At 30.4% G+C, this 25,475-nt stretch overlaps 1 protein-coding gene across 20 annotated transcripts in view; it reads right to left on the reverse strand.

Annotated features, from left to right (window-relative positions):
- LOC143253328 (uncharacterized) overlaps positions 1-25,475 on the reverse strand; it is a 93,582-nt gene that overhangs the window by 6,399 nt on the left and 61,708 nt on the right. For 13 of the 20 annotated variants that reach the window (XR_013029511.1, XR_013029512.1, XM_076507026.1 and 10 more), the window contains 9 exons: positions 24,322-24,429; positions 23,236-23,370; positions 21,144-21,201; positions 17,690-17,849; positions 16,987-17,152; positions 16,282-16,563; positions 15,295-15,539; positions 14,505-14,625; positions 12,125-12,177 (listed from right to left, as the gene is read on the reverse strand). Coding sequence is in view for 18 of the 20 variants with exons in the window: in XM_076507026.1 (XP_076363141.1) it covers positions 12,125-12,177; positions 14,505-14,625; positions 15,295-15,539; positions 16,282-16,563; positions 16,987-17,152; positions 17,690-17,849; positions 21,144-21,201; positions 23,236-23,370; positions 24,322-24,429 (1,328 nt within the window). In the remaining 2 variants the exon portion in view is untranslated. The other 7 variants (XM_076507031.1, XM_076507032.1, XM_076507033.1 and 4 more) reach the window with 7 other exon arrangements.

The following is a 25,475-nucleotide window of genomic DNA, read 5'->3' on the forward strand; positions in this document are numbered from 1 at the left end:
ATGTTCAGTTCTCTCATAATTTTCTTTTACAATCAGTTTATACACAGTCAATAAACATCACTTTCCTATTTACTTAGAATATTACTTTGGGTATGACATCAGTACATGTAATAATGTGCTATTTTGTGATAACTTATGGCCATTTATATGTATTATTCATTTACCTATAGAAAAACTGTATTGTCTACAATATCCTAACAAATATAAAAATTCATTATTATAATACTCTTATGTTATTAGAACAATGTATCGTGGATCATGCATTTTTATTATTATAATGCTTTTATTTCATTAGAAAACTAGTTTATGGATCATGCATCTACATTAATATAATACTTCTATTTTATTAGATAACTGTTTATGGCTCAGCAGTAAATATCATTAAATTTTGATAGTTATTAAGTTTAGCTCAGGCTCTACATTTTGATAGATTATCTGTTAATAAATCTTTCCTCTATTTCTTTTTTCATATCATTAGTGTTTTATTCACTTTGCAAAAAGAAATTACTTCACAGTAATATTTTAACAAAGAGCATTATTGTTTAGAGAAAGGATATGGAGCTGAGCCCCAGAAAGCTATTTATTTTAAATAGAGACAGCTAGTGAATTTAGAAAAGATATGCTCTCTCATTTCTCCCTATAAATTTGACAGATTTCTTTTCATGCAATACTTTTTTTTTTCTAATACTTTGCTACAAGTATTTTGTTTTAGTTGTCTGTAAAGTGGATTTCAACTTAATATACACAGAAATAAAATTAATATTTCCTAAAGAAAGCCATATGGATCCAACAGTTAATTATGAAAACAGAAGGTAATATTAAGTGTTTTTCATTGAACAAGTAAACTTGCCAAAGTACAAGTTATGTTTACTAAAACAAGATTCTGTTTTTTGAATTTTCTATGATAATAAAAATTTAATACAATCCTGTTGGAAGTTTAAGGCTCAAAACACTCATTACAAAATAAGTTATTTTTTATATATTTTTTAAATTTCATTTTCCAACTGCTATAGAAACTTTCATTGTTATTTTTGGAAATCTTCAATGAGCAGTACTTATTAAGTAAATTGTTTTTACACTAACATCATGATTTTTACTGTGTTTAGATCATTGAACAAATATGCTTGATAAGAGTTAGTATCAAATAGTGATCAGGTTGTGGAAGACCCATAAAGGAGAGTGAAAAAGAATGGATCAGAGTATCCTTTGTTTCACGAAAAAACTGCACTGTCTGAATAATGTTAAAAATTGGGAAAACTGTTAATTTTCAGTATAAAATTATTAGTAACAGATGTACAGACATTATGCATATGAAACAATTTACTTACATCAGTGTTTTTCATGTTATGTACAACTTAGATCACATTAAACCACATAGTGTTGTCTCTCACAACATGTATGCAAGACGAAAAAGATTATCTTTACAGCAAAAGTTCTCAGGACATATAGTAGTCAGGTTAAACAAAGTACAAGTACGAGTACAAATTCCATAGATCTTTCAGTCAAACAGCTTAAACCAGATGTCCAAGTAAGCTTTTCTCTTATTGTGGTTTAACTCTACAGTTTGTGTTTTTTTCATTTCTGAAACTTCATTTAAATTACTAATACTTTGAATTGTGATAAAAATATTTTATCCTTTGGGTACATTTGCTTCTTTGATCAATTTTTTATGACTTAGTTTGTCCAATCAGAAACATTTTAAAATTAAGGAATAATTTCATTAAAGAATATCTGAAGCTGCTTGTTTCTTTAAATTCATTGCTCATACCACATCTTGCAATCCACAGATTGAGTTTGTCAGAATTATGGTATTCTAAGATCAAGTCCACAGTTGCCTAACCTAAGCAACCATGAAAAGTTAACAAATGTAGTATTTGGATAAGTTTAATAATTTGTTATAGGTGTAAAAGAGACAAGGCAGGGTGTGAAGTTGACCCAACTTTATTCTTAAGAAGCAAGATGATGTTGACAATAAGAGCTGATCACCTAGCAGAGGGAATTATTGCATTATTATATTTGAAATATAATGAATTGGTAGTTGGTAACTTTAATACTACAAGAATACATACATACAATCAGCAGACTAAAGGTTGGAAAGATGAAGATGAAACCCTACTACACATGGCTTCAACTGCACAAATTAGTACTTTATTATTGAAAACATCAACACTGCTCTCAGGAGCCATATCACAGAATTGAATCACAAGTATCCAGAGGTAACTTCACTCCATATGACAGCCACAACATACTTTCATATTCACAAGGTAATACAGGATACAACTAACACTGAAATTGCAGTAGTTTTCTTAATACTGAACTCTGCTCTAGAAATTAACACTTAAGGTTTAATCGACATGAAATTGGCTGGATTTATCATGTATGTTGCAAATTAGAGCTTTAGAATTCTTATTAAATGTAAAACATTTAATACAGAGTGAGATATGCAGTACTTACATCTCCCAACAAACTGAACAAAAACTTCAATAAAATCTGGGCCATGAAAATGTTTCCTTTAGAGACTGAAAAAAATAGACATTGCAACTCACCTACTACAACACATGCATTTGTTTTCGACATAAACTTAGGGAAGAATAAACAGAAGATAAACAACAGATAAAGTGATAAATTTAACTAACTATAGTCACTAAATACAACTTGATAAAGATCACTTTCACTCTGATTACCAACACAAAATACAAACATACATTTGTATGTATATCTTGATAATAGTGCTCACATGTATATCTTTTCTATATGTTCGTATTTGTTAAAGCAGGTTTATTCAGTGCTTAAATTTACCAGGATGCCAAATATTTGCTCAGCCCATAGATAACTTGCATAAAACAATCCAATAAAAAGTCAGGATTAGTCTGATTTAATAAGGCTTAATATACAAGTGTCTGATAAAACAGAATTTTAAGTTCTGATTTTCTATCAGTACAAGTTAAATTTGATACTCCAGTAATGAAGGTTAAATTATCATAGCTGTATGAATTGGAATAAGCTATTAATATTATGATCTATAACATACAAAGCTAATATTAATTATTAATATACTTCATTTGCTCATTTTCTTTCAAAATTATTTATACAGAAATTGGTGGGTTGGTTGTTTAGCATTTATTGGCACAAAGCAACTGGGCTATCTGTATCAAACAACCAGTAAAAGGTAAAAAAAAAAGTAAAATCATTAAAATATGTAAAAAGGAATCATGCTAAAACAAAACAGAGTCCAATATTCAAATTAAAATCTTAAATAGCAATAAAAAGATCAGTTGCCCTTAAAAACAATTGAGGTGGACAATGTCACAATCACCAATTACACTGTCTAATATCAAGGGTGAACCCATGGTAAAAACATGTTTAAAATGGTGCCATCACTCTCAACTGTAACAACAGCATGACAGTAAAATGTGAGCTATTGTGACTGAATCACCACACATTGGTGTATCAGTTCCAAATAGAAGAAAGCAACAAGTTACAAACTGTGAACAATGCATAGCTGAGCCAGAACAACTTCTTCCTTCTAATCCTTATGGAAGTAAGACGACCAAAGAATAATAAAGTTTTGATCTGGAAAAGCTTGTTATCGTATTCTCACTCCAAGTTGACAACCAACTGGCACAGAGTCAAGCCTTGACACAGAGACCACTTGCAACTGTAGGGGGAATTGTCCACTGATGGCATTAATCTTTATAATGAAAAGTGTAACACTTAAGACAGTCTTTAAAGACTCCAAGTTCCTGTTGGAAAGAACAGGAAAGTGTATAACTTGGAACTGCTGATTTATTAAAAAATGTTTGATAAAAATGGGTAAATGGCCACGCAGCCCATACAGGTAGAGGTCTTGCAAGATGCCATATTTCCACATTGTCATGAGCTTACAGAAACAAGATATTGTCACTGAGAAAGGCTTCCCTGAGTGATGATTCAAGACAAATCAGGTGGTCAATAGTGGAGTGCTGCCATCAAAACCCACACTGAGTGGGTGAGAGGAGGCTGTTTGATTCAGGAAACCAACCAAGACAAGCATTGACCATCTAAGATCTTACAGAGACAGCTCATCAAAGGAATCAGACAGTAGTTTGAAGGAATCTTGGGATCCTTCCCAGGCTTAGGAAAGTAGTATAATAGCATGGCACCAAGCATCTAGAAAAACATTCTCCTGCCAGATCTGATTAAAAATCAGAATGATAGCAAGAGAGAGATGACACAACATCTAATGAATATCATCAGGTCCGACTGATGTACTTCCAGACCGATGAAAAGAAAGCTTTAGTTCCACCAGCATAAAGGGGCAATTATAATTATAGAGACAATAAGCCCAAAAGGAAAGAGGAAATGCTATGATCATCAACAACTTTCTGGTCATCAGAGAGCAAGACTGAAAGGGAGCAGAAGTATATTGTCCACCAACCTTTTGAATCTTGTCCCATATGACTTTGGAACTGGTGGTAGAAGAGACGCTAAAGATGCATTTAATCCGAGATTCCTTCTGGCTTTGATGTCTGACCTGCCAAGCATGTGCATTGGCCCACTAAAATGCAATGCGATTTAAAACTGTGGGATACCTTTGAAAGGTGTTCCAAGCCTGTTTTTGAGCTTTCCTTGCCATGTGGCAGGCAGATTCCTCCAAGGACAAAGATATTCTGAGAACCATGTCAAGGTTTTAGGAATACACTGAGCAGCTGCCTGGACAATACAGTCAGTCACTGTTGCCACACAGTCATCTATTGATGGAAGGATTAAGTTCTGAGGGAGCAGTGAAATAGAGACAATTGATCTGGCCCAACTCCCATATAGGCATGTGAGTCAGATGGTATTGACCATGGCCAGTCTCTCTCTCTAAAAAATAGGAAAATGATCACTGCCCTGTGGGTTACTGTCAATCCTCCAAGAAAAGTGAAAGGGAGCAGATAGAAAGATCAATAGCAGTAAAAGACTGACTAGGTGCATGAAAATAAATATAAGAATCAGTATTGAAGAGAGAGAGATTGTGATCCAAGAGCATATGCTCTATGGAATAACCCTCCCATCAATCAATATCAGTACCACCCCAGAGGGTATTATGTTAATTAAAATCTCCCAGGATTAAAAAGGGAGATGGTAACTGCTCAATGAGGGCATCAAGGTCTGACTGATAATAACTCTCTTTAGAAGCCAGGTAGAGAGAATAAATAGTGATGATATGACCTAAGGAAGCAGATGGGTACAGTCTCAAAGAGTGTATCAAGTGGAAAAGACAGGGTGAGCACATGCTGATCAACTGGCAGTGCCACCCCACCTTGCACATGTCCATCACACAATCTGTCTTTTCTGTAGAAAGAAAACTACCAAAGGGTGACTGTATCAGCATGTTTCAGAAATGATTCCTGTAAAGAGACACGCATGGGATGGTAAGAATCAATCAAATCCTTAATGTCATCTATATTTGAATGAAAACTCTTGCCAGTTCCACTGGATCAAAGTTGGCATTTTTATTTACGTAGAGAAGAATGTGCCAGGAAGCCCACATTTTTTTTTCTTTATTGGATGAAGGTCTATCAACCTTCATGGATCTTGCCCTGGGTCACGCTAACAGGTCTATGTCAGCGGACAAAGATTCTAGTGACTGATGGCTTGAATGAATGGTCATTTTATTTCTCTGAGCTGCAACAGAGGATGGACCCAAGGAAACATCTGAACCCAAAGCCAAAAGAAGTGGATATGGGCAGTCACTGGAAAGAGTGGCAGGAAAAGAAATGGAAGCAGATGTGGATTCATCACCTCTTTTAATCATGGAGGGCAAAAGATTCTTCAGATGTTTTTCAAATAACTATGCTGGAGGCATCTTTCTGCATTTCCACTGCGGCAATGGAATGGAGTGCAGCAGCAGCATATGTCTGAGCCTTTGGGTAAGAGATATTATTTATAGTCTTCAAGCATTGCATCTTTTTCTCCTCCACCAATTTAAGGAAAGAAATAGAGTAAGAGGGGTGTGGACCACTACAGTTAACACAATGTGGTTCTAGTTTGCACTCGTAAGTGCCATAGTCTTTGCCACCACAAGCATATGTTAAAGAATCATGACATGATGTTTTTGAGTGTCCAAATCGTTGATAGTGGAAACATCCGAGATGGTTGAGAACCTGTGGCTGTGGCAGGAGGACGTGGTAATGTAAACATCATTATCAAAACATTGGTAGATACCATAATTCTGTCCTTGCAAGTGGAAATTCAGCATGCCACAGAAGTGCCTTGGCTGAAGAAACCAGCAAGGATCTCCAATTCAGGAATGTTCTTTAAATCCTTCTCAACTATAACTCCTTTGAGAGAATTCAAAGTTGCATGGAGAGTGACCTCGATTGGTATATTCCCAATGGCCTTTGATATCAAGAGGAGTTTGATATGTTGTGGTGAAGATGTTTCCACCAATATGTCTCCAGAGCACAACTTCTTTACTGACTTAGGGGAGCCAGCAAGCCCCTCTAATTCCTTTTGATTAAAAAAGGGGAACATCTTTCCTAAGGTTTTCTCAGATAAGAAATGGATACTTAGAAGCCAAGCTACAGAATCTGACTGTGATGTTGACTATACAGATTCATCCATGCATTGTCATTTTCCGATAATCTGTTTATTCCAATTTTTTTCATTTTTATTATTTTTTTCCAAAATGAGTGTATCCATAATAAAGATGCTACATTTCAGTGCCCACTGACCCCACCCACCATGAAGCCCTATGAGAGGATGCACTACAGTGCAAAACAAGGACACTGAAACAACTACAGTTTTGTGAGCACTATACCCAAACACCAGGATGAGACTTAATGTCCACAACACCCATTGAGAACATCCAACTGGACCAGCTGGCTGACCCTGGAGGAGTCACCCCAAGGCTATCCATCTACAAAAATTAAAGGCCAAAGTTGTATGTTTGAGTTGGATCCCTAAACCACCAGGATCCTCTTTCTCCCCTTCACGAGTCACTACACATGGCAAACACATGGGTGAATGTTTAGATCACAGAGGAGGTAAACTGAAAGTACAGAACCTTTTCTGGGAGGTCCCCTCACCATATACAGGAATCAACCTTGAGTGGCTGTACAGAAAAAAACTCACTTTCCAAATACTTTAAACAATTTTAACACTACCTTGAAAATATTTCAAAAAACAAATGTCAGAAAAGAAATTATAGCATTAAAGATTGGTTCATAAAGGATCATTTTAAGAGAAGGATAAAAATAATTTAGTTTAAAACAATCAACTTAAATCTTACACATTTGACTACAGGTTAATTTTATTTTTTAAGAATATTCAATTTCTTCAGGCTCTGTGCCCTACAGCACAAAATTCTTAGCATGTGTTTTAACTTTTCCTAAGTGTTTTTCATCTATCAAATTATGATTCATCACAACATGATAACCTTCAACTTCTTAATTCCTTGGAAATTGGAATAAATATTTTCTATAAATAAGTGTATTTAATATAGAACTTGAAATAGTGACAGTAGTTTGGTTTTACTGTTTCTTATAACAAATATATGCAAAGATACTGATTTAAACCCACAACACTTGGCATAAAAAACGTATCTTGTATTATAAACTAGAACCTTTTCAACTCTAGCTTATGGAGTTCTGAGGAAAATTTGAAGAGCTATGTGCATTGAGAATATTTCGCTTCTGTCAATAAATGTTTTATTGTTTTCTTTATAATGTGGATAATTTAATTTCACAAATTTGCAGTGTGGTAACCATTGAGTGATGAGTTAATACTGTTATTGATCAAATAATCTCCAGCACTAGAAAAACTATTACAGCTACAGAATATTCAGGTTCATGTACTGAAAACAAACAAAAAATAGTTCAGATAACTTCAAATTTTTACAAAGAGCTAACTGTGACTATTATAGATATGTAATCCAAAATGTAATGAAATTACTAATTCATTGACTTGTTACATGATATGAACATGTTTTGGTTTGAGTTTTACAATTAATTTTGTTTTTCCAATTCTACATGAGAATTATTCTGAATACGAGCCCTTGAAGTAACAAATATAATTGTATATGTACAGCTAACCTCATTTTTGATATCCTAACATAAGATCTTGCATACATAATACACTTAATCAATAGAACACAGGTGGTGATGAAACTGGTACTGCTTTAATTAAACATACAAAAGAAACAAATTATAGCTTCAGATAAACCATTTATTTGCATAACAAATGTTTATACAACTATGTTAGTTAGAAATTCTGTAATAATTAGCAATGTTAATTATTATGTTATACATTGATAAACACAATTTTATTGGATAAAATCTAACATTAACTCAGTAGATATTGGTGTTATCTAATAACAGTTCATTCTTAAAAAACACTCAAATCTTTTGAGTTTATATTGAGATTGCTCTTTTTAACTCCTGATGCTTTATTATCATGAACAGATCAATTTTCAAATCTGTATACACTAAACAAATCACTAAATGTTGGATAAATCGTAAATAATTCAGAGCTTGGTTACATCACGTGAGAATTCTCTTACTGTAACAATTACTCTCTCATTTAACATACGATAAAAATTGAAAACGTAAGTTTATTTTAGCCATTCTTCCATGACCTTGGATCAATATGTCAAAGGCACAGTCTGTCTTCAGTCAAAGCATTAATAAATCTGCTAGGAAAAATTAAAATTATTACCATGCTATAATTTATTGTATGAAAACTATAATCTTATTTCAGTTATACAGCTATTCATTTCAGACAATGCTGTGCACTTAAGTTGTAGCTAAAGTTGTAATGTAAATTGTATCCCAGTAATGCCTCACTATGGTTGTTACTGATAGGAATACTGTAGCATGGCACTAGTAACTAAGCCACAACATCAAGAGAGGGAATTCGCCTATAGATTAATATTAGTCACAGACTCTTTGTATAATGATATCCCATCATTAATACTACATGATGTATGCTAGTCTTCTTACTGATTTTGGCTAGAGTACTACTACCTGTTTTGTAAGGATATAAAAATACCACACTAAACCATTTATATTTTATTAGTACTATATATATTGTAAGATTACAAGCACATATAACTATAGTTTGAGTTTAGGTGGATGCTACTTTAATTATAATAAACATATGGTAAGATTACAAATAAAGATTCACAACAAAGAATTGCTTTTGTAGATAACATTCCTACATATATTTCTGCATTACACATATAAAAAATAAAGACATAAGTAATCTATATAACTTTAGGTATTCTCTTCTGTAGAACCATGGATTTAGTAAAAAGGTCTTCACTTAATGGTTAATCACATACAAATAAATGTTTTTATGTTGAATACATCATTAGTATTTTAAACCTATAAATTTTAATGCTTTTTTTTTAACATTTCACTTGGCATAAAATAAGTTAAACTTTATAAAGATATATCAAAATGAACCTCTAATATTAATATCTTTGATAAGTATATTTTAAGATAAACATAAAATTATAATACACAGTTTTTTAATAGTTACTCTAGATCTACTATGAAAAACATTTGTATATAGATGAACAATATGACTGTTTTAATGATACAAAAAAAAATAGTGAAGCTGAACTTAACAAACATATTTCTTTTTTTCTTTTTTTTACTGTTTGAAACTTTCTCAAAGTATTCTTTGCATGTTATGGAATGTCAAAATGCAAAGAAATGACAGAAAACAAACCAAAGCAGAAAAACAAGCATTTTATTTTCCTAAGAGAAGTTAAGACAAAAGCCAGTTATGTATACAAGTTAACATTGGATCACCTAAAACCAATATTAAAACTAAACCTAGCCACCACCACCACCACCAGCTGATGACAGCATGGTCATTAAGGGTTGTTCTTACCATGTGCCAAGTTTGGTTACATCAAGCAGCATGGAAAGAAAAATAAAGTTACGTACATTTACTTATTTATATATGAATTGAGTGTTTACTACATACATTATGTCTGTCAATTAACCAAGATATCTGAAACTTTTTCATTCATAAAAAAACAATGTCTGGTGAAGCTGTTGTATTAGTCTCTCTTCAGTAAAAACCAAAATGAATGTAATGACAGTGTTGTCTTCAGATGTACATAAAGCTATTCCACATTTCAACATATTCTCATATAGAGAATAAGTTCATTTTACAATAAGAACATGACAATATGTTTTTATAATTGTTTACAGACTGTAATTTTTTTTGTTTTTCTGTATTCTAAGTTCTAAGATTACAATCAAGCAAATTTATTGTTAAATAGATATTTTTATCCAAGTTTCACATAAAAAGCAAATTTATGATCACTAAACAGGATTTAATGCCTGAAATGCTTCAACCATTGAATAATAAAAAATTAGATGAAGTAAAATGGAGGAGCTCTTTAATAGTTTGAAATTATCTGAATTTTTTTTTTCTAATTAATCTTAAGTAGTTGTATGTATTCAACATTTCACATCTTACATATTTTCTAAATTCTTTCCAAAACTCATGAAATGTTTTCGATAAAGACATTTGTAATACTAAAATTCATTAGTGTATATTCTAATATCATATCCCATATTCAATTTCATATAAATGATACAAATAATTTAGCTTATATAATACAAATCATTCAACATATTCTTATCCTTTTTACAGCTCATCTGTTCTTTTTTTGTTTGTTCAAACATACTAATCATTATGAATATAAAAAAGTATCAGAACACATTAATTACATACATTTTTTGTCACATAGGATGCCATCTAACATAATACTTTTCATTTTCTTTCATACTGAAAAATTAAATATTATAGCAAACTTCGAAACAGAGCATAGATAATAAAAGTCAGAATCAGTGAGATTAACTGTGTGAAAATGTAAATAGAAAAACTTCAATAAAATAATAACCAAGTTTAAAATTTAATATAACTTTAAAAACCAGTAAAAAATTTATAATTAATGAAAAAAATGTAGATAAATTTGATGGTCTGGCATGCACACATAGCATTGTGATGACTAGGAAGACTGTTCAAATGATAATGATAAAAAAATAGAGAGGGGTTGAGCTTTTTCACTATACAAATATAATCAGTGGAAAAGGACTTAAATTAACTAAAAGACCCCAAAAGTAACTTCAATAAAACCTAACTATATCTAATGTAACAATATATTGAAGTAAAACTGATCAACATAAGATTAGTTACATTGAATGAATATAGATATGATATAACCTTATCTTACCCAACATAAAGTTGCATGAGAAAAAATATTTTAAATTAGCTTAGGCACATGACAAATTATACATATTAATTTAAAGGCACTACATCAGAGCACAAAGGCAGTATGATACAACCTATACATTGGATAAAATATTTTAAAATTCTACCATTAATCAATCACATAAGTTTAACAAATATGGTGATGGTGATAACAGCTAATTATCTCAAGATATCCATAAGTATCAGTTATCACTTATTATTTATTCATTCATTTCCAAAATTTCTCAAAAATTCTTTTTTCTTCCTATCCAGTAAAATTATGTAATAATATTGGTTTCTTGTTTAAATGTAATACAAATAGCAACAAAACTGATTAAAATACAAAGTATCTGAATAATTACTCTTCTCTAAATATATTTTTAAATTGATAATAAATGTGCTAATATCAAAAGTATCAGTTTAAGGATAATTGTTACATTGAAACTAATCTTGATAAAAAAACGTTACACATCTCCATATTATACTTAATATTTGTGACAATTTTTAAAAGCCAGCAATGGTTTTGAAACAAAACCTGGAGTCACATATGATACAACCAACTTAACTCTTTACTTTGTAGTGAAATAGGAATGTTAAGTGATTTTTATAATTACTACTAGGAGAAAGAAGAGGACTTTGTTAGATCTACTATTATTATTATTTTAAAATCACTCTGACAGATAATGAGTATATTCAGTAACTATACTTTCTGATGGTTAGAAAAGGTTATGAGTATATTCAGTAACTATACTTTCTGATGGTTAGAAAAGGTTAAGTATTTAAAAACCAATAACAGTATAAATGAAAATAAATCTACAGCTGACATCACTTTAGAGAAAGGCGGTGAAACCAAGAAGTCAATAAACTGGAGCTAGCCTCGGTCCCTTACCTTTGTTTTAAATCACCTAAGTGTTGTTGAAGAGTGGTGGACCTGCTTTCTAGCTGTAAACAATCCAAAAAGTCTCCAAAACTTGTAGCATATTAATGTAAAACATGACAAATGAAACATAATGAGGATATCAAAAAACATTTCAGTACTCTATGAGTATAATCTTTTAAGACCCATGCTTTTCATACTTACTGATTGCTCTTAAAACTTTTTACTTTTCTTGCTGCATAACATGCATATTACAATTAATAATTAGTCAAACAAAATTTCCTTTAATCTTAAACCACTGATTTTGCAAGGTTTTTACTGACTTTATAGGGCAAAGTTACTAACAGTCTAATGATCTTGCACTTAAAGGATTGATTTAATACAATTTTGTCTTTAACAATAAGAGAAATATTAGACGGAAGTAAAATCAAATAACAATATACAAACAAACATGATTTGTATATATTCTATAAATTTCTTTGAAAGTATACCTTAATAGTTAATATGTGATTTAAGTCTACACAGTTAGTGTTGGTTTGAATGTCCCTCATGACAACAAACAATATATTAGAACTGATAGAATACAACAAATGTGTGTTGTATTCTATCTCTACATTTCTCAGAATTGGGATCACATCCATTATTTTGTTTTATGCCAAGTGAGTATTCAGCAAATGAGTCAAAGGCTCAAGTTAATCCTGTAGTATTCTCAGGAATAACAGGAGATTCGACTAAGATAGTTATTACAAAGTAATTCTGAGTTCTTTTAGTAAATGAGCCCATGAGAAAGAAATAGAGACTGGTCAACTGTACAAAAATACAATAAACAATCGTTTTTCAAGATACAAACACATCATATGGTCATTTTTACTGGACAGCAAGATCCAGAATTGTTACAGAATGACTAAACATCATGTTAGGTAGTTAACACCAGGTCTATCCATGGAGACTAACACTACTCATATGACAGGCCATTATCATAAGAAAAATAAAGGAGGTTGTATCCTCAAGGTAAAACTTGACCTACCATTTAGAGAAAATGCTGTCTTACTTTCATACACAAAGAAAGTGCAGCTTTACATCTATTTCCACCATGGTCAAACCAAGTGTTATATTCATCGGACATCACACATAACAATGGGTAGCTAGAGCAAAAATACCTTAACTTTCTTGACCACTTGTTATGTGAAAACTGCACATACACATGAATAACTGAAAAATGTTGACAAACTCTGTACGAAAATTAAAAGGTTGAAAATGCATCACAATCCTATACCTAACACTAAATAGAAACATTATAACAATTTAAACATTCAAAGAAATAACACAAATGTGTGTTGTTACATTTCAGTTGTACTGATTTCCTTTATTTATACAGAACAATGAGTAGCTAGAGCAAAAGTACCTTAACTTTCTTGATCACTTGTTATATGAAAACTGCACATACACATGAATAACTGAAAATTTTTGACAAACTCTGTACGAAAATTAAAAGGTTGTCTACAACATTATGAATATTGGTGAGGCAGTACAGTATGACATGATTGACCAAAAGAGATCATAATGTAACTATAAATCAATTACACAGTAACTATCAATGGTATTTTGGTACATTTATTATTAGTTAAGAAAATAAATTTTACTATCCATTCAAATGTTTCAGAATATGGTAAAATAATATGAATTACTAAAATTACACCAACATTTTGATAATTTTAACAGGCTGAAATTCAATGGGAGTTATGGAACTCAATTCTATGTTAGACATCAAGTACATTCACTTCTCACAATTCCAAAAATGTATGCCTCAACTCAAGAATGTCTACTGTATCATTTATCATACAAGTTGTCACATGGCTCAGCATAGATTTCGCCATTATATTTCGTTTTTTACCTAGGATACTTTTTTTTTTAGAATTACAAATATTCTATAATTCTTAGCATTTCTCTCTGTTCTAATCACTTGAAAATCCTCCTATTTCCATTCATTCAAGAATTAATTCTCACTGATTCCTTTTTGTTATCTGTTTTCAACTGGCTCCACACTTTCTCCGATATGCCCTGAACAAATTATTAAGGTGGTTCTCTCTCTTCCTCTATGTTATGCTGTATTCTAGGTATAATAATACATTATGACTCAAATGCAAAATTTTCTCTGATTTATTTTAATAATTCAAATATAGTAAAAAATACTTTTCTGATTTCCTAAAATCATAAATACCACAAAAAATTACTTTCAAGTAAAAATTAAATGTGTAACATTTATAATAACTCATTTCTTCTTTGCAATTCCTTGCTTTTTTCAATCTAATAAATTGTTAGTATTGACTATTAACATTTCTACTCCATCACACAATAATTTTAAGCTTTCCTGTTCTTCTAATCAACTCACCTGATTACGTTCTTCTTGTGTTCCACGTAGGATAAGAACCTCTCTGTAGAGTTCATCCCGTTCAGCCTCAACGTGAACCAACTTGTTCTGTAGTTCACTGAGAGCATCTTGTTGCAAATTACTGTACAAAAGTTAAGGAAATGTATGTGATGACATATTATTAAGAAAAGCTGTTTCACAGGTTAAAAATAATTTTGGAAACAAATTAGATCTTAAAACACTAAGAACACCAAAACAAAGTTTTAGTAACTAAAAAATAATAGTTTTTCTACTAATATAAACACTTATGTGTCACTTTTATATACTTTGGCAATAACCAAAAGATGCTGACAAAAATCAAAGTAGTGCTATATTAATAAATAAGCTTTGTTAAGCTTTGTTGGTAGGTTTAACAATCTGACTGTTTACTACAAAAACACTCTCAGACAAAACAGTGCTTTACCAACAATTTTAATGTTGTAGAGGTTACTAAAACATGGCAAAGAAGATAATCCTAGGTTTTGTTAATAATTAATAAATAGTTAAAAAGTACTTAAAAGAACAACAACAATCATTTAGAACTATCTAACATGCATGAATCATTGATCTCTTTATGAAAAATTAATTTATTTCAAAGGATCAGAAATTAGTCTAAGGAATTACCAAGACATATGGCGAAATTGAGATTTGTACAACTGACATCAAACCGAACATGATCTTATTATATATTTTTTCTTTATCACAAAATTCCTGCTACTTGAGCTCATTAAAAATAAAATACTAGGAGAAAGCACAGATTAAGACAACTCACAATTGATTGTGCAGGTCCTGCATAGCTTGAGATTCTAGTTCTGTTATTACCAGCTTACGTTGTAGTTCCTCTTTGTGTTTAGCAAATTCTGTTTGAAGTCTGCCAACTTCTGCCTTTAGTTTGGCCACTTGAGCATCTCGATCAGAAACTGTAGCCTGATGCTCTTGTTTTTCCCTCATAATCTCATCAAGTTGTTTCTGTACCTTTATACGAGCTTTTTCTGACACATGATACTTATGAAATATCTAAATCAAATAAATAGTAGACAACAAAATCAAGACTCAAATAAATATCAACAGCTACATGTGTTTTTAGCATTATAAGTCTTAAAGACATACTGCTGTGTCACTGTGGGGACTATGATGTATTTAAATCTTAAAACAGCAAAAAAGTACATCTCTACTGCTGAAGTAAACACATTTTATATGTATATTTATCCAATGGCTTTCTGAATATCTTGTATAATTAAAATAATTAACAAGGATAACAATATAGCCATATAATGTTTGTATCTTTTAAGAATACTGTATATTTATTGTTGTACAATATCATGATATAATTATTTTAGAAAACTATTTTGAATATGAAGTAAAGTAGATAAATTTGAAAAATTATTTGAAGCTCAAAATTATCACAATTTTTTTCAAACTAAATAGAATTTTGTCATACACTACTTTAAGCACTTTCTGTGGTCATTATAATTAAATTACCAAAAAAACTAAGTTAACCATCTCTACATCCTAGTAAAGCAACATGATATGGCAAAGATTCTAATAAACATCACAAGCTCTGTTACTTTGACTTGCAAATCAACACTAATCTTCAGAATGTATTGGTATTAAGTCTACTTGATAAGTATTTGTTCTTGAAGAGAGGGAAAAAAATGGTCACCTAAAAGCTCTAAATATGAAGAAATAAAGATATGTTTTCTGACTGTTGTTATTGAGACTAAAGCTCCATTATAAATATCACTAAGAAGTAAATTACCTTTTCCTTTTCATGTTTTACTTGATCTAGTTCTTTTTGTAGCTGTTGAACCTTAATTTCTAAGGCTCTGTAAGATGTGGAGGTCTGTGTCTGCAAGCTTTCAACAGTAAGCTGTATTTCTTGAAGTTGAGCTTGTGATTGAGCGAGCTGAGATTCACTTTCCTCTAACTGTTGCCGAAGTTCCTCCGCCTCTGTTTCTTTTCGGTTCACAAGCTGCTCTTTTCCAGCCAAAGAATGAGTCAAATTAGAAATGTTTTCTCGGGTCTTTTGTAACTCTTCATGCTATTAAGAAAATACACCTCTCTTTGAAGGTTTGATTTTATGTGAAAACAACAAACAAACCATCTGATGATTGATCATAACAACGAATGTACATGTAAGTAAACAAAATTTCAAATACTCTAAATTCTCCTTCCAAGTAGAGTATAAAGGTTAAACTTTTAAATTAGTGCTAAAATGAAACAATTATATAGATAAATAGGTGAAAAAGAAAGCTAAATTTGTGTAGTATCTTGTGCTTTTACTATTATTTGTTATAACATGAATTTCCCCCATAACTATTGGTATTTCATATTCATAACTTTTTATTTTATTATTTCTATTATCCTATTTTCACATGCTTACTGTACTTTAACTTTTTTCAGAGGATTAAGATCTTTTAGTTCTAGATTCAGAATGAACAAAACAAAAAGACAAAAGTCTCACCTGTGCTTTAATTTTTGCCTTCAGTTCCCTAACTTCTTCATTACGTTTATTTCTAAACCTGTAAAATTCCTGTTTTTTTTGGTCCTGAAGCGAGTTAACCATATCCTTCAATTTCTGTAACTCTTGGGAACGGCATTTTAATTGGGTCTGTAGCTCCTCTATTTGCCTATGAAATAAACAAAAAATAGAAATTCTACCTTAATTGTACATCAGGTTAAAATTTATTTTAAAAAACAATACAGTTTTTCTGTAAACAAACTGATTTATATATATTTAAATAATTACTTTAGATATGTTCACTTGAAGTTAAAGTAATTGATAATATGAACTTTTAGACTGTATAACAAGCTTTCTTCAACTGTTGTTATTTATGACAAGAACTAAGTAATTCAGTTCAAATGTCTGAGATTTAAATTTCTTTCAGATACCACCTGTATTTAAAAGTGCATTTCTATGCAGATACTATATTTTAAATATACTGTATTTTAAATACAGATACCATCTGTATTTAAAAATTAAAATTAATCTTATAAATGTTAATTATAAAGAAGCATATTTTAAAAACTTGAACAGAACTACAATTACTTTATAACTTACAATTTATTTTTTCCTCTATCATTTAAATAAATGTTGTAAACAAGATAATAGAAGCATTTGTTCTAAAACTTTTTTTTTTACAAGTAAATTTCAAGATAACACTAACTTTTCTCTCTCTCTAATCTCCTGGTTCATTTGGTTTGGCTGTAATGAGTTATCATCCCTTGATGTATGAATTAGTTCTGCTTCCCAGTTTTCTAGTTCTACTTTCTTTTCTAAAGTTTTCTCCCCTTTCTCTTCATTGTCATGTAGCTTTTGACCAGAATCTAATAAAATCACATTGATACATAATCAAATCATAAGTAAATAAAGTCTTAAGTTCTTATAAAAACTTCTATTGCAGTAATTTTTTTCAGATAATAATATTATCATTAATTTTTTTCATTACAGTACATTCACTTATTAGTCCATTTTTAATTTATTTACTAACATAAATAATAAAGTTTTGGACATTAACTTTAGAAATTTCTTATTTTTTATGATCATGTTTAAACATAGAAATGCACTTTAACCAAAACATTTTATTTTCACTCTCTCACTTTAGAACCTAACTGTATTCTGTGCTGTTCTACCAACAGATGTTAATAGAATAAGATTTTTACTGAAGGAAATATAATTTAACTCCATGCAAGTTGATTATTACAATTATTTTCAGGATAAAAGGAGAATGAAATAATCTGACCACATTTCTCATGGTAAATTGCCATAAAAATTTAATATATTTAAATGCAAATAATTTCCAGCCACATGATTGATAAATTTATTTTGTAATAATACAGGCTTGATAATGTAAACTTCACAAAAGTTCTTTTGGTTTCAATAAAGGATTTCCCATAACTTAAAATATGCAGATTTCAAGAACAATATTCATTTTTTTCCTGTGAAGTAAGAATTTTTTTACAAATCAGGAAGTAAAAAACTTTTACCTTGATTAAATTATTAATTTGTTTACCACAATGAACATACTTTATTATGTTTTTCAAAAAAATGAAGGAAAGAACATTGACATCAAACATATATGTACCCTCATTAATCCTGATTTTTTTCTTTTGTGAATTCTGTGTTTTTTAGTCTCAAAACTATGTGTTGGAGTCTTTCTTTTATGTACTGCATCTGGAGCATCTTGGTTCAATGACTGATGTTTCACTTTCCCTGATATCTTCTCTCCATTTCCCTTATGTCTTGATGAAACCCTTCCCCTTATTCTCTGTTAACAGCACTGAGATTTTCAGGGAAACATTATATATATATGTGTAAGAAATGAACTTTGAAGCTCATATTACAACCCAACTCTTTGAATTTACTAAACATGTTGGAGATAATATTTTTGTACTTTGTACACTGTTTCTTATAAAAATTGTCAATAATATCTTTAAAGGTACTCCATGGTTCTTTTTCAGCTTTCTTTTTTAAACTGCTCATTTCAAGTCAATTTCCTAATCTGAGGCCCAACAAAAATCTCTTCTTTATGATTTTCTTCTGAAACAGCTGGGAATTGCCCACACAGCTATCTGAAACAGTCACCATTTTTGCCTAAGGCCTCAAGAAACTGCTTCATCAAGTCAAGTTTTATGTGGAGGTAATAAGACTGTCTGCATTGATCAAACTTTCACATTCAATGTTTTTTTTATCCTGGTATCAGGCTTAATCTATATGGACATTACTTCTCTATACAACAAATTTACCACAAATAACAAAATGTGTTCAGATAATTTACATAACTGCTTGTTGTCATAGCAGTGAATAATTACCATTGAGAAGAAAAAATAATGTCATAGTGCATGCATAAACTACTACTATCCAGAACTGACACATCATGTGGCCTCTTAACTATTTACATACCAGCAGCATGTTTTTTGTGGATTTTAGGATGATTGATACGACTCTCACATCATGATTGGTCTAGATAAATCTATAGCCAGTGGTTGTCAACATTTTAAGCATAACAAAATGTGATCTGATTTCAATGAAAATGATTCATTTATGTAAAAGCACACACAACATTTTGTGAAAAATCTGTATATGATGGACAAAAATTGAAAACTTTTTGCAAATTCAGCATAAAGGAATTACTGTACAATGCATAAACAAAGACAATAAAAGTATTGCAGACCTATGTAATTAAAGCATTTGTCATAGTTATAGCTCAATATTAGCCTGTATTGAGTTTATTTGGAATGTTTGTTTACTTTTTGGTGCAAAGCTCTGTTTACTATGAGGAACTAAGCCCTAAATTTTGTTATACAAGTTCATAAACTTAGTACTGATTTACTTGGAAACAACTGGGTATGAAGTGACCTGCAATATCTTAATACATTTCACTATAGATATTAAATAAGATATATTCATTGAATTAGTTTAGACTTTTATTCGAATACAGGTGGCCTAATTTGCATTTTATTGCTTAGAAAATGTGCTGCACAAACTAAATTGAAATTCAAAGGAGTCAGCTAAATTAAAATGTAATGATAAAGACCCAAAATAATATTATGTAAGAAATTAATCAGGAACAACTGCACTGTATGATGTAAAAGTTAAATTAGGAAGGTCTGCTCTCAGTAATAGTTTCACTTAATGTTTTGTCTGAGTATGGCTTATACAAAAGCAACTTGTCTCTTCAGAACTTTGTAACACTAGAGCAAGACCCTAGCATTCAGTATCCTTTGAAAGCTACCTTCACACTGTATCCTTTGGTGGAATAACATTTAAATAGTTCGTATACATACATATTAGTTTCATATTGGTTAAATGAGCTGTGCTGTGAACAACATGCATATTAGCAACCATGGGAAATATGTGAAAAAAAAACAAAACACAATGACAACCTTGTGAAAACTGTAGCATTTGAATTCACATCATACCCTTATCTCCTATATGCAATTTCATCTTCCTGTGCTATACCATCCATGAATTATGGCACATTAAACTGAAAAACTTTATAACCAACCTGTATGGATGTCAGATATTTTATGTCATGTTAATTTTTACTTATTAAAGGTAAAATAGGTCTAATGATTAAATTAGTTATTTTTACTATCTCATGTTTTTTTTCTTCTAAGCAACTACATTAGTCAAATTTTCTAATTCGGCATTTTTGCATTGTATGTTCAGTATATTAAATCAACTTTCTTGGTCGAATACTTGAAACATGAATACATACTTAGTGGATCTACATGTTAGCATATTGTAAAATAAAAGTTTTCTTTAATACATATGACAAGCTAATCATAAAAAAATACTTGCTACATTAAAACATTAACACTTTAAAAATATTCAATATAAAATCTTACACATGATCATTTTGGGATAATTATTCATTCTTTTTTCAACAATAAAACCTTTTCCTTTCCAAATTTTAAACTTAAACAGAATGATTCAACTTTCTATACATTATTTCTGTTTCATAAATCAAGAAGGCACAACCTGTTACACAAATTAGCTATATTACAAACAATTAGAAACATTGAGATTTTGCACAAAATGCATTAGAATTATTATTAAAATATGTAAGGCCATTTGATATATATATATATATTAGTTGTACAATTATTGCCACCTACCATCAGTTACTTGAAAATTATTCTCCTGCTTCAGCTCCCTCTGCTCTAAATCTTCACCCTAGTATTAATATTGTAGATGTTCATAGGATCAAATCCATAAAAAATATCAACTTCACTAAGATCAAAGTTATTTTCTCAGTCTTGTAAAAACTAAGCAAACTACTATATTTCAGTGCAAGTAGACTGTAGATTTTAAATGGAAATATGTGCTCTTTTGCTTTTCTGTCATGTAAGGTGAATACTTATGGTTTTACATGTTTATTTAGTTTGGACTGTTTTGGACATTCATGGAAAGTTACACAAAGGGCTATCTGCACTAGTCTTACTTAATTTTTTAACTTAAAGACTATGGAAAAGGCAAACAATCAGTAAAACCCTCAGTTAAATCTGATGCTACTCTAAACAAACATTCAGATCTGACTATCACTCTTATAAGGCACCCATTGTCTTAAACTACAAAGCAATTTTTGTTCCAACAAGACAAGAACCATACAATAACTTTCACATCTAATTCTTAGCAAGTGAAGCATTTGTGGGATTTTTAGCATTTCATATGCTTCAAATATTGAGTAAAATATATGCAGTAAGTAGTAGTGTGATATATATTCACAAAAGTATCAAAAAATGATTATATAATAGCAACTGCTTAAGATGAGAAACATGTTGAAAAACTTTCCTGTTTTTGCTAATTATAAAAAAGGGTTACAAAAGCCTCATTAGAGAAAAGGAATTTATACTGTTATCTACAGACTGGTGGCACTGCAACATTGACGATGCTATGGCAAATGTTTACATTATCATGCACAAAACTGCCAAGAAAGGAAGTAAGTTGGGGCTTCAGTGTAGTATCCACTTAAAAAGTGTGTGCATATGGATACAAGTAAGAAGGCTGCAAAACAATCAAGGAAAAATAGCCAATTAAGTGTCAGATCTACTTGTGAGTAGTTGTGTACACTATATGGAAGATCATGAGAATACCAAACAGAGTTTGTATTAAAACTCATGTTTGAAGTTCAAGAGTTAGTTTTGATGAACTTGTGTTTGGAGCTCAAAAAGTGAGAATTTGAGATCTGTCATCAATAGTAGTCATCGGGAGATGAAGAGCAGTTGTAGCCATCGCTAGCTGAATCTCTGAAGTTAAAAAGAAGAGTCATGACCACTTCGATGATGAATCTACCAAACTTTTCTCACCTACATTTTTTGTGAAATAACTTATTTCTATAATTCGTAATATGTGATAACACAGATAAAATATAATTAAGCTAATGCAGTGTAATGATTTAGCAATGTTATGGAAAGTACATTTAAAGGACATCTTGCTAATTGCACTAAAAGAGTTTTGTTAGTTTAATCAAAGTATTCTAAGCTTTTCTACGTAAATGATTGTAACACAGAATATTCTGAAAGCATGTTAAAAGTGCTTTATTGTGTTAAACTTAGTCTCAGAGTCAGATTCTTTACTTTAACTGTATAATTTCTTGAGTTAGTGCTCATGTGTTCCACTTGCTCCTGCACTCCTCAATTAATACAAATAACTACAAATTAGAACTGTTATTAACAGATAAGTTGTAGATTTAATAATGACAAAAAAAACACCAAAAAACGTTTAGCCATATTTAATAAGAAAACCAACTTGTAACTTACCAAGAAGCAGAAAAAATTTAATTAGAATTTTTTTATATTCCTGCATGAACTTGTTTTGAAGTCAAACAGAAGCCCGTTTTTACAACCCCTAAGAAAATAATGCCTGAATAATATTAAGGATATTTACTTGCACACTCCTACATCGTCATGAAGCAGAATAAGTTGTGAATGAATTATCTAGGATATGAAAAGATGATTCAAATCACTTTTTAACCATTACAGTACATACAGGCCAAGTGGCTGTTGTACAGTACATATATGAAACAATAATTACATCAGTTTATTTCCTCTGCACAAAAGAACCACAGAAGTTGAAGGAATTATCAATGTAAGACTGTAGCATACATGTATTTAATGTATTATATGAAGTACTCATTTAAGGTTAGCTATACACATGCACACATTTATTAACAAATCATAAACAGAAAATAAAAAAACAAAAACTCACCAATTCTTTCAGCGTTTTTTGCAAGTCAGAGACTTCTCTTTTATGATTTTCAAGAGAAGCTTCCAGATGCAGTATTATCTCATCTTTGCTAATTATGTCCTCATGTAGTTCACTGGCAGAAATTCTTTCAGATGTCTTGCCATATAAAAATTCCATTACTATCAATTATTATTTTTATTAATGACTATTTTTCACATCTACTGAAGATTGTTTGAAATACATAAGATCAGGTTAATTAATGGATTTAATACAAATTTTACAGTATCTTTCACGAAGAGAGAAATATATCTTTAATCCCTTCTGATCCAAAGGTTTATCTCTTCTTTAAATTAAAGAAGTTTCCCACAGGTAAAACTGTCAATTTTGTCTTGGTTAACAGCATTTAAAAGTTAGTAATCACAAATGTGCTAACAGGGTTTTCCTAAAAATGTAGACTTAAAAAATGGTTAATACATTTTGATTTACTAAATGTCATATACTTTATATGATAATGTAGTACAAATAGTCTCACTTTGTGAAAGTAGGATTCATTTAGAAATTTTCATAAAATGAACCTATCTTTAGATAAAAATAAATACAATTTCTCTAAACTATAAATATAAATTCAACATGCACACATGCATATATACATACACAGATAAATACACATACACAGAGTGGATAATATATACACCTCCCATGTAAGGTTATATAAAATGTAAAATATTACTGCCTGTTACATTTAGTTCTAAGATGTAGATTTAATTGAATAAGATATGAAATCTCTTCCTTTAATCATATTATTTTCAGTTTCTTATTCATGTACATTACAAATAATGAGAAAGCATGATATCAAGCATGCAAATTCACTAAGTGTTTATGGATAGGGATAGTATAACCCCATCTAGGTAAAATAAAAGGAATTTATATAGAATTCACAAAATATGATTCTCAAGACATAAAACATTTCTTGAACAAGCTAGTCCTTGCAATTCTTTTTAAAGATTTGTTGATGTTTTTTGTCTATCTGATGATATATAAGTGAATATGCAAAATACACTAACTTGAAATTTTATTTTAGCCTTTAAATCCAGTTAACAGTATTACCCTTTTAACTTTTAATAATTTTATTTTCTCTTCAGCTTTTGATATCTTCTGCTTAAGGTTTTCAATTTCCTCCTCATGCCAATTCAACAGTTCATTTCCAAGACTGTCCTGAAATTGTGATAACATTGTGCTTTATTTCATTTTCTTAATATACTTGTGAATTTATTACAAATATCCAAGATTGGCATCATATAGTAAAAAAGCAACAATTATTTACACTATAAAATTCTAACAGTTTTTTTTTTTAATTTCCACAGCATAAAACTGGATGATCCATTTCTTTTAAAGAGAAACAATACAGTATAATGCATAAATAAGTACATGCAATATAAATATGAATGCATTCTGATTGTAGGAAACAAATCAAATATTGCATGGATCTTGACACACAAGTTCATGAACTTCATATAAAAACCAACAATGAAGACATAAGATCACTGCTTACAAACTTACTGACCTAACCACTTTAAAAAATCAACTTGGCTCCTACTGATGATTTAATAAAGTATGTTAATTTGCTGTGAACAGATCACAAAGATGAAGATCTTCCTTTTATTAAAATGTTTTTTCATCTCTATACATATGAGAACAACTTCCTCAAAATATTTTAATACTAAGCACTGCAAATGTTTAATATCCATTAGTTTAGTAAATGATAAAGTTGCTCCAAGGGCAGCACCAAACCTCATAAAGTACAAGTTAATAATCATCAGTATAAAATGTTTAATTTTTTTTATATACTACATTGCGATTACAATAAAAATCTGAATTTGAAGTACAATATAATATCTTCACAACAAAAACTCCTGTTAGTGAGAAACTTGTAAGTTCAAAAAAATATAAAGGGACAAATAAAAAGCTTATTAGCCCATCAAAGATGTCCCTTCCAGCTCCCAACTATAACTACCCCATCACTACTCATATATTTGTTAATATAAATATTAAATATTTGCAGATGACTCCTATGCTCTTAAAATTGGAACTTATGACTACTTGTCCCATTTTTTTCTACTGCCAAACATAAAAATGTATGATAGATTTATGTTATCAATACCCTTAAAAACCATAAACATCTCAATGAAATCCTCTTTGAACCTTTCCTTCTCCAGAGAAATCAAGTTCTCTTTATAGCTTAATCCCAACATCCCAAGTAT

The sequence above is a fragment of the Tachypleus tridentatus genome, chromosome 6 (assembly GCF_004210375.1).
Source record: "Tachypleus tridentatus isolate NWPU-2018 chromosome 6, ASM421037v1, whole genome shotgun sequence".
In the NCBI taxonomy this organism is placed as follows: Eukaryota; Metazoa; Arthropoda; class Merostomata; order Xiphosura; family Limulidae; genus Tachypleus; species Tachypleus tridentatus.